Source organism: Eublepharis macularius, chromosome 1 (assembly GCF_028583425.1).
Source record: "Eublepharis macularius isolate TG4126 chromosome 1, MPM_Emac_v1.0, whole genome shotgun sequence".
NCBI lineage: Eukaryota > Metazoa > Chordata > Lepidosauria > Squamata > Eublepharidae > Eublepharis > Eublepharis macularius.
The window spans coordinates 65,091,341-65,103,681 of record NC_072790.1 but is presented as its reverse complement, the minus strand read 5'-3'; the positions used below and the strand labels follow the sequence as shown (position 1 = coordinate 65,103,681).

The 12,341-nt window shown below is 42.8% G+C and overlaps 1 protein-coding gene across 1 annotated transcript in view; it reads right to left on the bottom strand.

Moving 5' to 3' along the window:
• PRIM2 (DNA primase subunit 2) overlaps window positions 1-12,341 on the bottom strand; it is a 102,721-nt gene that overhangs the window by 40,029 nt on the left and 50,351 nt on the right. Inside the window, exon 8 of the mRNA XM_054985219.1 lies at window positions 4,013-4,080. Within this exon, the coding sequence (XP_054841194.1) occupies window positions 4,013-4,080 (68 nt within the window). The remainder of the gene's footprint in view (window positions 1-4,012; window positions 4,081-12,341) is intronic.

Genomic DNA, 12,341 nt, shown 5'->3' with positions numbered 1-12,341 from the left:
CAAACATAACAATCAAAAAGCTCTTAAAGGGAGCCTCGGCAAAGCCAGACCGCCCCGTTGCAACGTAGCTCCAGCAGGTAGCGACGTGCAAAACTGAGGGCGGGGGGGAAGCAACCCAAGAGTCAAAGAAACCTAAGCTGTGACCATAGCCAAACGCTTAGTAACGAAGTAAATCAAAGCATACAAAGAACAACATTCAAACAAAAACCACCAATTTGTGCAACAAGGAATCCATGTAGAAGTAACAAAGCCAATTAATGGTACTGTAGAATCAAAGGGACTGAATATAAATTGCAACTTTACAGCATTTTTATGAGGACTATCTGAGGCTCTGGCACTTTAAAAGATTCGATGGTTGATGGTACTTAAGAATGAGTTTTCTAATCGGCTGTGCTTACGCCTGAGAGTGAGCCGTTACTATGTACCTGCCTTGAATGTGTTTTGAACTGTTTTCTGACATGTGAGTATATTGTCAATAGAAACTACAGGATTGTGTGCAAACTTTGAAATTTGTATTTATTGTAAATTTTTATGTCTTAACAGTTGTAACTGCTTGAAAGAAGGAGAATCCGATACGGGATGGTCAATTGCTAGCTAACCCGTTGCGGTTACATTTTGAATACTTATTTCAGCAGCTTATTCATTGAGTTTATTATTATTATAGACCATTAATTGGCTTTGTTACTTCTACATGGATTCCTTGTTGCACAAATTGGTGGGTTTTGTTTGAATGTTGTTCTTTGTATGCTTTGATTTACTTCGTTACTAAGCATTTGGCTATGGTCACAGCTTAGGTTTCTTTGACTCTTGGGTTGCCTTCCCCCCACCCTCGGTTTTGCACGTCGCTACCTGCTGGAGCTACGTTGCAACGGGGCGGTCTGGCTTTGCCGAGGCTCCCTTTAAGAGCTTTTTGATTGTTATGTTTGATTGCTTTTTGTGTTAATTCTATAAATTCACTGTTTGTAGATTTATATTGACTGCATTATTTATTATTTTATTTTATTTATTTTTTCAATTTATATACCGCCCATCCCCAGGGGCTCTGGGCGGTGAACAGTTAAAATCGATAAAAACAAAAACTAAAATCAATATACAAAAAATAAAACAAATTGACAAGGTGCAGTGGTGGGGAGAACCTTCCCCACCCCAATGGTGGGAGGCCGACATGGCACCGCCCCCTTCAATCACCAAACGCCTGGCGGAACAGCTCTGTCTTACAGGCCCGGCGGAACGATAATATGTCCCGCTGGGCCCGGGTTTCCATTGACAGAGCGTTCCACCAGGCTGGGGCCAGGACTGAAAAGACCCTGGCCCTGGTTGAAGCGAGGCGGGCTTCCTTAGGGCCGGGGACCACAAGTAAATATTTATTCGCTGATCGAAGCGATCTCCGGGGAACGTACAGGGAGAGGCGGTCCCAAAGATATGCCGGTCCCAACCCGCTCAGGGCTTTAAAGGTAAGAACCAACACTTTGAACCTGATTCAGAATTCAACCGGAAGCCAGTGCAGCTGGCGCAGGACAGGTGTGATGTGTGACTGGTAAGGTATACCAGTCAGGACCCGTGCCGCCGCATTCTGGACCAGTTGTAGTTTCCAGATCAGGCCCAGGGGTAGCCCAGCGTAGAGTGAGTTACAGTAATCTAGCCTGGAGGTGACCATTGCATGGATCACTGTAGCCAGGTCCTGGGGCGTCAGGTAGGGGGCAAGTTGCCTGATCTGACGAAGATGGAAAAATGCAGACTTGGCAACCACCGTGACCTGGGCCTCCATCGATAGGGAGGCATCCAGGAGCACACCCAGACTCTTTACCACTGGCAAAGTTGCCAGTGGTGTCCCATCCAGGGCAGGGAGCTGGATCCCAACATCTGGCAGCCCCCATCCCAGCTGCAGGACCTCCGTCTTCACTGGGTTCAATTTCAGCCTGCTCTGTTTCAACCATGCCGTCACAGCCTCCAAAGCTCTGGCCAGATTGTCTGGGGCCGTGTCTGGCCGGCCGTCCATCAACAGAAAAAGCTGGGTGTCATCCGCGTATTGATGACAACCCAGCCCAAACCTCCGCACCAACTGGGCAAGGGGGTGCATATAGATGTTAAATAACATCGGGGAGAGTATCGCCCCTTGGGGAACCCCGCACACCAAAGGGTGACAGGGCAATAGATCTCCCCCGAGCGCCACCCTCTGTCCCCGACCCTGGAGAAAGGAGACCAGCCACTGTAAGGCTGTCCCTCTAATCCCCACGTCGGCAAGGCGGCTGGCCAACAAATCATAGTCAACCGTGTCAAACGCTGCTGTGAGATCAAGTAACACAAGCAGCGCTGACCCGCCTCGATCCAGATGCCTGCGAAGGTCGTCTGTGAGGGCAACCAAGGCTGTCTCCGTCCCATGGCCAGGACGGAAGCCAGACTGGAATGGGTCCAGGACTAGAGCATCATTCAGGAATTCCTGCAGTTGTACCGCCACCGCCCGCTCAATCACCTTGCCCAGGAACGGGAGGTTCGACACTGGGCGGTAACTGGATGGGTTGGTGGGGTCCAAAGATGTTTTTTTTTCAGGAGGGGCCGCACTACCGCCTCCTTTAACACTCCTGGAAAACCCCCAGAGCTCAGGGAGATGTTAACAATGGCCTCCAAATGGTCCCATAGCCCCTCTGAGCTGGCCTTCACCAGCCAGGATGGGCAGGGGTCCAGAGGACAGGTGGTTGGCCTCATCCCCTGCAGGATCCTGTCAACATCGTCCTGAGAGAGCAGCCTGAAATGGTCTAATACGGACCCAGAAGACGGCCAAGGGGTCTCCAGTTCCCTTACTGTATCAACAGTGGGTGGCAAGCCACGGCGAAGGGACAAGATTTTACCCGCAAAATAGCAATTACACCTTCTTAGTTAGTTGGTCACGTTCTTCCTGATACCATTTACTTTACGTGACTCTCTCTTTTGGGCTCATACTCTGCAGAAGTGGGCAGCTGTGAATAGGATGCAATTCAACAAAGACAAGTGCACAGTATTACATCTGGGCCACAAAAATGGGAAGCACAAATACTGGATGGGGGATACACTTCTGGGCAGAAGTATATGTGAAAGGGATCTTGGGGTAAGAGTGGACTGTAAACGAAGTATGAGCAGTCAGTGTGATGGGGTGGCAAAAAAGGCCAATTCAATCCTGGGTTGTATCAAAGGGGCCATAGCATCAAAATTGCAGGTCATAGCTCCTCTCTATACTGCCTTGGTCAGGCTGCACCTGGAGTAATGTGTGTAGTTCTGGAGGCCTCACTTCAAAAAGGATGTGGCCAAAATCGAGAGGGTGCAGAGGAGAACGACGAGGATGATCAGGGGTCTGGAGACTGAGCCCTTTGAGGAAAGGCTGAGGGCCTTGGGAATGTTTAGTTTGGAGAAGAGGAGGTTGAGGGGGGACATGATTGCTCTCTTTAAGTATTTGAAAGGCTGCCATTTGGAGGAGGGCAGGGAGCTGTTCCAGTTGACAGCAGAGGGTAGGACCCGAAATAATGGGCTTATATTACATGCACAAAGGTACTGGCTGGATATTAGGAAAAACTTTTTCACAGTCTGAGTAGTTCAAAAGTAGAATCAGCTGCCTAGGGAGGTGGTGAGCTCCCCTTCACTGACAGTTTTCAAGAAGAGGCTGGATGAATATTTGTCAGAGATGCTTTAGGCTGATCCTGCACTGGGCAGGGGGTTGGACTAGATGGTCTGTATCGCCCCTTCCAACTCTATGATTCTATGATTCTATGAAAAACAGCATGAGCTGGGAGAGGATGCACTGAGAAGCTCAATGGAAAATTTAAGTTTGCTTCTGCTTAAAATATGAAATAGCCATGAAACGCAGAGTCTTAGTAAAGCTACATTTTTATAAATATTAAATATAAAAAATACTATGTATTGTGCTTGGTTATTCAGAGGCAAGAGGGATTTCAGAATATTAGCTTCCACTCATCAAAACATGATTGAAAGGTTGCATGTTTCATATAAGAGACTGGAAAACATGTATTATTTATGTTACCTGAGGTGACTGAGTAGAGGCTGAAGTCTCTCATCAGCTTGTACAATGGGCAAAGATCGCGCTGTCAGCTAAAGGGAGAGAAAATACAGTTGCTAAGATCTAATTAAATTTTTTCAAACATTTTGATCTCTTGGTACACTGTTGCATAAGATCAAATCTACTGACTCCTGCTAAATGAATCTTCTTCAAAAAGAAAGAGCTTCCTTCACTGGAGGAAGATAATAAAAGGTAGTCTTCAGATCTAACCCAGTGTTACTATTAATCCAAATAATCCATTTACTCATTCATATGCCTTAATAAAAGCACAGGATTTTCCTTCTTGTTTCCAGATCGTAACATCTTCATTATTCACTGTACGAACTTCAGTATTTTTTTCATTTTTAGTTCAACTTTACCTCCTTTAAGTCCAATCTAAAGAAAGAGAAAATTAACAATACTCTCATTACTGACCAGTTCTGTACATTTACCATTTCATTTCTTGTCATCTCTAAAACTTGTCTTTGTATCAACTTCCGGTAATCTTCAAACATAATTAAATACTAGACATAGTTAACCTTCTATCAATTTCTTCTTCAGTCCTTGATCCAGTCACTGTTTAATTTTAACTATCTCCCTTCTATAGATAGTGAGCAACAGCTAATCTATTCCTATGCCAAATCCACCTTATTAAGAGTACTGAAGCAGTTAAAATGTCCATAACTGTTCTCTCATAGAGCTCACCAACATCCAGCTCTTAATAACTTAACTCTTACACAAATATTTTTGACAGAAGGGATTCTCCAAGCTCTTCTCGCAGATGAACATGCTGGTACAGTTAGTGGCTAAGACCAAGTTACAAATTAGATGTCTGATTCAAACCTATTTTCTATCATGAACTTAATAAGTGGCCTTACGTAATCCATTCTCAGCCTCAGTCCTCCTCAGTATGGGAATAATATAAAAGCTTTCCTTTCAGGATTCTTATAAAGGTTTATGCCAAACATTTACAGAAAATGCTTTGAGCGTTCAAATTCTATATAAATGCTTATAATAGTCTCAGCTAGTTCATCAGATGGCAGCTTTTTTTCCTGTACCGCATTTCATCCTACAAAATAGAGTAGGAAGAAAATGAAAAAGGAGGGCATTTTACCTCACTTCTGCTTCAGAAAAGGGTAGTTTCTATTCACATTTGTCTACCTCACTGTCTAGATCAGTTACCAAGAAGCTCATCTCTCGATGAGAAGGGCTACAGCTAATAAGCACTCTACTGAAGTCACAGAAACCAAGTTGTCTCACCATGGTAGCAGAGTAACAACACGTGATACCTGAACACATGAATACACGAGGCTGCTTTATACTACCAACATTGGTTCACTCTCTGGTAGCAGGTCACCTATGTTTGAGGCACAGTTCTTTCTTAACCCTTCTACCTGCGCTCCTTTAGTTGAAAGCACCAGGAAGGGGAGGAGCCATATTAGAGCGTCTTGCTTAGCATGCAGAAGGTCCCAGGTTCAATCCCTGCTATCTTCAGTAAGCAACAAGTCAAAGGTGATGTGAAAGATCTTGCCTGAGACTCCAGAGAGCTGCTGCCTGTCTGGGTAGACAGTACTGCCTTTGATGGACCAATTGTCTGATTCACTGTAAGACTGTTTCATGTGTACTTGTGAGAAAGTCTAAAGTTGAAACCTTATGCACATGCAGAACAAGTGCATTCACTTATGGGCAAACCCATGCATTTAAACAATTAGGGGAAGAAAAGGGGCTGTCTCCAGAAGTTGATTTCCATAGTGTCAGGCATTTCTGTAAAGGGGAGGGAATACAATTATCACCAATTTCCCCTCTTATTAATCTTTTTGAAGAACTGTTTCTGGAAGACAGAGGATCCTCAGGAACGTGGGTGGAGGAGTAACAAGAGGAAGAGATCAGTGAAAACTGCCTTACCTTCCCAGTGACTTGTAGAATCAACTCTAACAGCTTACAAAAGCTGAAAGATCTAGGCAATCACTTCGAGAATCTGATTAAACTGAATTTCCAGTCCTTATAAGAACACAACACTCTAGACACTGCCCCCAGCCTATGCCTTTGCAGAATTATACACAAGTGTTTTAGCATTCAGTTCTTACAAATGCCATGGGCTGCCATTAGAAAATGATATAAGAGGTACTAATGCTTAGGAAATGGATTTATGCATAACTGCATCTCTGTTAGGAATTGGTACTAGTTACAACCCTCTGAAAAGGCTTTGGGACACACATTTGATTGATTGGTTTTCAATGTTACCATTTCATGCTTTTTGGCAGACCTATAGCATTTGATTAATAACCAGGCAAGCAAAAGACAAGATTAAGCAGCAACTGCTGCCTTTTACAAGGGACGCTTCCACATTTTATTATGCATTTTGTATTGAAGAAAGGAAAAAGTGCAGTGTGTTGGTACTGTATCTCTGCATTTCACATTGATTATAAGCACACTACATTGCTTAGGACAATCCAGGGATAAGAGGAATTACAAGAAGGTCTATTATTCTATAATGCGTCCCTATTATACAATAACAATTCATTTTTCAAAAATACCCTCTATATCAGTTGTATTAATGATTTGAGACTTACTAACTGAATCACTCACAGTTGGTGTAGAACCTAAGATGCCTACTGACATACAAGTAGCTGTCCTGTCCTTCCCCTGTCACCAAGTTTTGAATGTGCAGATTCATAGCAACATCCAATCAGAAGGGAGAGAATGTTAGAATGCTGGGGTAGAAATTGAGAGTGAACTGATAACTCCAATGGTTCTTCAAGAGAGAAAAAGTCTGATTGCTGAGGGGATCCATGGGTTTTGGAAGTATGACTCAGGTAGAGCAGAATGGTTATTTGATTAAGGTTCCGGAGAAAATGTGATCTTAATCAGGAGCCTGTTTTCCGAGGGAACTAGAATGGAGATCCCTGTATTGATGTGATATGTATATTATGGTGTATATAATAGTCCTTGGTCATTTGTAAGCTGTCTGTGATATATGACATCCCTATGTGTATAGGTACATTTGTGCAATAATTTTTACACAATAGGAAAGGATTTATATATGGAACCAAACTTAACACTGTTTTAACTACACAATTTTGTTTGAAATTTTATTAAATATCCTTGTATTAATTTTTTACTTTCTTATATTGATTTTGGCGCTCATACATATATACGTTCCCCCCCCCCAAACCTTTGTTACTCAGTTTTCTTTGGATTGAAATCCCCACTACCACCCCTTTTCCCCCTTGCTTTAAACCCACATGTAACCGTAATTCTCTGGGGGGGAAAGGCTTCCCTCAGTCAAATGCTGTGAAGCTGTGTTGTTGCAGTAACTTTCAAACCACTTCACTGAGAAAGTAAATAAATTCAGTAGTTCTTTTGTAATCCTGACTCTTGTGCCTCAGTCACATCTACAAATAATTCATCATTTCTCAAAATAACAATCTCACATTAACATAGCCATCAAAATTAAGACTGGGTCATGTTACTTTATAATCTATTCAGGGGGGATTTGTGTCACAAATGAAGCCCAAGATAAAGTTACACATATCACACCTATGCATGATCTTATCACACCTTGTCACACCTATGCATGATCTCATCCCATGTATGAACATTCAGTTATTTCTGATCATTCCTCACCACACCCAGTAGAATTGTAGCCACGGCTGGTCAGTTGTGCAGCATAAAAAGGAAAAGCCAAGATCAAAATAGCAATTATAAGACCTCATCTTCATCAGAGTCCCTTTCACATTCAACTACATTAATAAAACAACAGTCTCTCTCTTTTTGAGTGATCTGACTTGGCTTCTAGAAGAGGTCTTGTTTCAGGTGGAAAGTTAAAGAATGTGGATTCAGTGCTTATTACTTAGTCACCTTCGCTGACAGAGAGTTATTTTGTTTTTCTCAATCTTTGAGAATTTTGTGATGTGTCCATCAAAAAAGCCAGGATATTCAGGGAAGGCTGATATCCCTGCTCTGATATGATTTCTTAGTTGTTTCCCAAGCATTCCTCTGTCTATTTTTGAGGATCTAGTGTACTTTCAGGGACAAACTCTCTCCAGTTTCCATATCAATTTAGAGTCCTGGAATTAACAGATACATTTTCTCCTATAAATACAGCCAGCAGCTTGGGAGCTTTCTGAAGTGTCTCTGTGGTTGTATGCCGGGGGGCGGGGGGAGGGGGTTTGTAGAAATTTTAACACACAAGAGGCGTACACCAGTCCTCTTTTCTCAGGTTAGATATATTAGACCACATAGAATTAGATTTCTATTGCCACTTTAATTATCTTTTTATGTATTTCTTTCCTGTACTTATTTGCTCTGCTATGTTTTCCCTAATAATTGTAATCAATAGGCAAACAGCATGCGTGCTTTTAGTTAAAGACTGATTGTCACCCTCTGCAGGTAATCCTATACAACGCTATCAGTGAACTGGAGTCACTCTGAGTGGCTGCCTTGTTCCCACTGATGTGCAGTTTAACTTACATCTCTCAACAGTTATACAGTCCCTTGTCTGCACCTCTCAGTTAAATGGCTATTGCCTTTCTTTAGCTCATAAATAGAAGCTGATCCAGGAGGTAATGCAAAGAAAATCCCTAGGAGGCAACAAGAAAACTCCCTAGAGAATCCATGCTGGTACTTAAGGATCATGTTACATGGACCAGAGTAGGAACAACTGAAAAGGAATCCACAACATGCACGAGTTTTGTGTAATATGGGGTGGAGATAACAAACGTGGTACAGTTTATGTAGATGCTGTTCAGATTAGTAAAGCATCAATTAACTTATTCAGATGCAGCTCAGATTTAGTGAAGCACCACAGCTGTCTTGCAGGATGTTGCTCTTACTGCTGTCTGGCTTCAGTGAAGCAATGTGACATTGGATGGTGTCTAGAGCATGCAAAGCATCTCATCACAATATGAGCCTGCTTAAAGAAATGGCTGAACACTGGTGACGGAACACCTCCCCACCCTGAAAAACACACACTCTAGAGTAATATGTAAAAAACATACTTTTGTCTAATAGTCAACATCTAATTTCAAATAGGTCACATTGAGTACTCAAATGTCTGCTTAAGAAACAACTGTTTTGCTAATGCTGTAGCAAAATGTCACAATGCAAATGTTATGCAGCCAGGCAAATCAATATTAGACCAGTGTTTGCATGCTGGTATGCTACCATAACTGAACAGCTGACATTTCAATGCTGATCGATTTTGGGGAGAAAGTTTGATTTTTAACCTTTAACATGTTACAATACTCAAGAATTATTCAAAATAAACAACAAAGGTATGATTATATCTCAAAGCCACACAAACTGGGGTACACTTGTAAAATTCAAACGTGCACTATTATATTGAACTCTCTCATCCCCTAGAGGATGATGTGGCCTCTCACTGTCTAACCTCCAATGATTTCCAAGGCAGAGAGTAACTAATGTTAATGCACGCTTTTTTGTAAGTTGCATTTTTAGATGAAAAAATATTGGCCTGCCCTGAGATTTTCTTGGGTAGAAAGATCTTTGCCTGCGGAGTATGACTTTCTTACTCCCCCCACCCAAGCCCAGTGTAGTCCCAAATGCCACCTGAAATACTGTTCCTGGGGCACAGAGTGTGTGTGTGTGTGTGGGGGGGCATTACCCATGGAAAAGCCCAAAAGGATCCAAGCCATTATCACCAATTTATTGAATTTTCAACGTGGCCAAATCTGAGGACGCTTAAATCCAGAAACTGGAGGAAACTTAAATTCAGAAACTGAAGCCATGAACAGGCAAGGCAGATCTTTTTACAAACGTGAAAAACACCCCAGGTTTGCAGGAAAAACTAAAATCTTTAAAAAAACATACATCAGAGGGATCCCAAATGATCAAAGGAGCACCTATAGCATTAAGAAACATGGCATCCTCTGTGGCTGTTGCTAAACAACCACAACAGTTTTTCCAGCATTCTAGGCTTGGTTCTGTCAGTAAAAGTAGAGGGAGGGGGCAGGGCTCTTTCTGGGGCTGTTTTGACCTTTGAAGGAGGACTTATCAGGGTGACAGTAACCACAGGTGACTTGCTACCATGCAACTTGCATGACTCATTCAGGCCTGGCTGGTTGCTATTGCTTAAGCTCACAAAAGCCAGTGTGGTGTGGGGCTTAGAGTTTCAGACTAGGACCTTGAATCTACATTCTCCAGAGGGTAACTTTGGGTCAGTTACACATTCTCAGCCTAATTTACCTCACAGGCAGAGGCAGATTGGCCATTAAGAGCACCACAATGCCTCCAGTGGGCCAGTGGCCTCTCTCACACACACACCTGTGCCAGACCAGCCCTGTAACATAAGCACTACACCAGGCCACCGAAGCCCCATGCAAGGTGAGTGAGGCGGCACCCAGTCTGCCTGAGGCATGGCAGGGGAAGTGGCACCCAGCCTCCTTGAGCCCCGTGGCAAGGCAAGGCAGGTGGCAACTGACTTGGCCTGCCTGATCTCTGCACAAAACAAGGAAAGTGGACCCCAGCCTGGCCAACTGGTCAGGCAGACCTCCTCTTTCGCTCTCCCTCCCCCTCCTTGAGGGGGTAGTCCTTTTCTAGGGTTTTTCATTCCTAGTCTGGCCTTCTCACGGAGTTGTTGTAAGAATGAAATGGAGGAAATAAGAATGCTTTGGGTCTCCATTGTGGAGAGGGGAGTATAAATGAATCTGATATAAATGAATATATAAATGAATAAATGCATCTGACGGGGAGAGCTGTGGTTATCGAAGGCTTATACTACATTGGAATTGGATGGTCTGGTTGTTTTGCTGCTACAAACCAACACGGCAAACTCCTTTGAAGCCTCACACAAGCCAATTAATCTCCATACGAAGAGGAGATGTTTACATTTACTAGCAAAGGAATGTTTTGGTTACATCCCTCTCTCCCCCCCCCAACTGCATCTTCTCTCTCCTCCCCTTCTCCCCCCTCCTCTTCTATATTTGACCAGTTTCTGTACCATGCATCTGACGAAGAGAACTTGATTCTCGAAAGCTTATGCTACAATAAAATTGGTTAGTCTTAAAGGTGCTACTGGACTCTTTTTGATAAATGAAGTAAATAAACAATAAATGTAGCTGAACATGGGAGTGACAGATAAAGGTTAGGTTGGTTGGTGCGTCAGAAGAAGGAATCAGGGAAAGGTGCAGGTATGGGGGTGACAGGAAGAGAGGAAAAGGAAATAGTGTGGGGAAGGCGGAACTGCTTCTCTGTCAACAGTAGAAAAGAATGACCTAGGCAGATAAAATCTTTCCTAATAAGGAAAGTTTGAGTTGGATCCAGTCAGCTTTTCCACTAATGAAAAGGGAGGAGGGAGTTGCCTTTGACTAGCAATAAGTCTATGCTGGGGATCATGTGATTGTACATAGACAAAAGCCATGTGAGATGACTACCATAAGGAGGGGCACTGGGAATGACTGACTAGAAAAGCTGGTTGGATCCAACAGTTTATGAGCTCCACTAAACATTGTTGCCTGAATTAAATGGGTGCCTATACAAAATATGGATTTGCAGAGTTCTTCCTCCCAGCATAATCATTACTGTATTTACAAACACTACTAAATTAACCATTATATTTTTATTCAGCTCTATCTCCTAGGAATTCAGGGTAGTTTACATGGTTTTCCTTTTTCTCATTTCATGCTCAGAAGTAAGCTTTGGATCCCTAATGATAAGCAGGCCTCTGGAGTGAAGTACATACATTTTCTAACTAAATAAATAGGTTTGGGAAGGGAGAGAATGACCAGCCTGAGGTCACCCTGTAGGGGTCATGGCTAAGTGAATACCCAGGTATCACCAGCCATAGTCCAACACTTGCCACAACTTCACATTCAAAAGAAAAGGACCCGTCCAGTCAACACTGCTTTTTTGCCAACAGTGGCCAATAAATATTCCGCTAAGCCAGTAGTTTGGATCCAACCAGCTTTTCTGTTGTTGAAAACCAGTGCTTAAGAAAGGACTTAGTTTAATGGAAAAACTGTTTGCCAGATGATTGCCTGTTCATCCAGGTCAGGAGAACAAACTGTCAATAGAAGGTACTAAAGTAAAAGGTCATTAACGTATGTCATTTTGTTGTGCATTTAACATTTGTATTGGGTAGTCCAAGTATACCAGTTCTAGGATGTCCTTGAAATGGGCCAGCATACTCCCTCTATACAAAGCATGATAACCTCAGTCCTATTCCTAATGTGCGAGAACAAAAAAGGCCAAGTACATCAAAAGTTAAGTATATTTCAATCTTTCATTGTCTGGTATGGCTAGAAGATACAAAATAACTTTTCACACCTTGCTACCACCGTCAGGACACAATTTT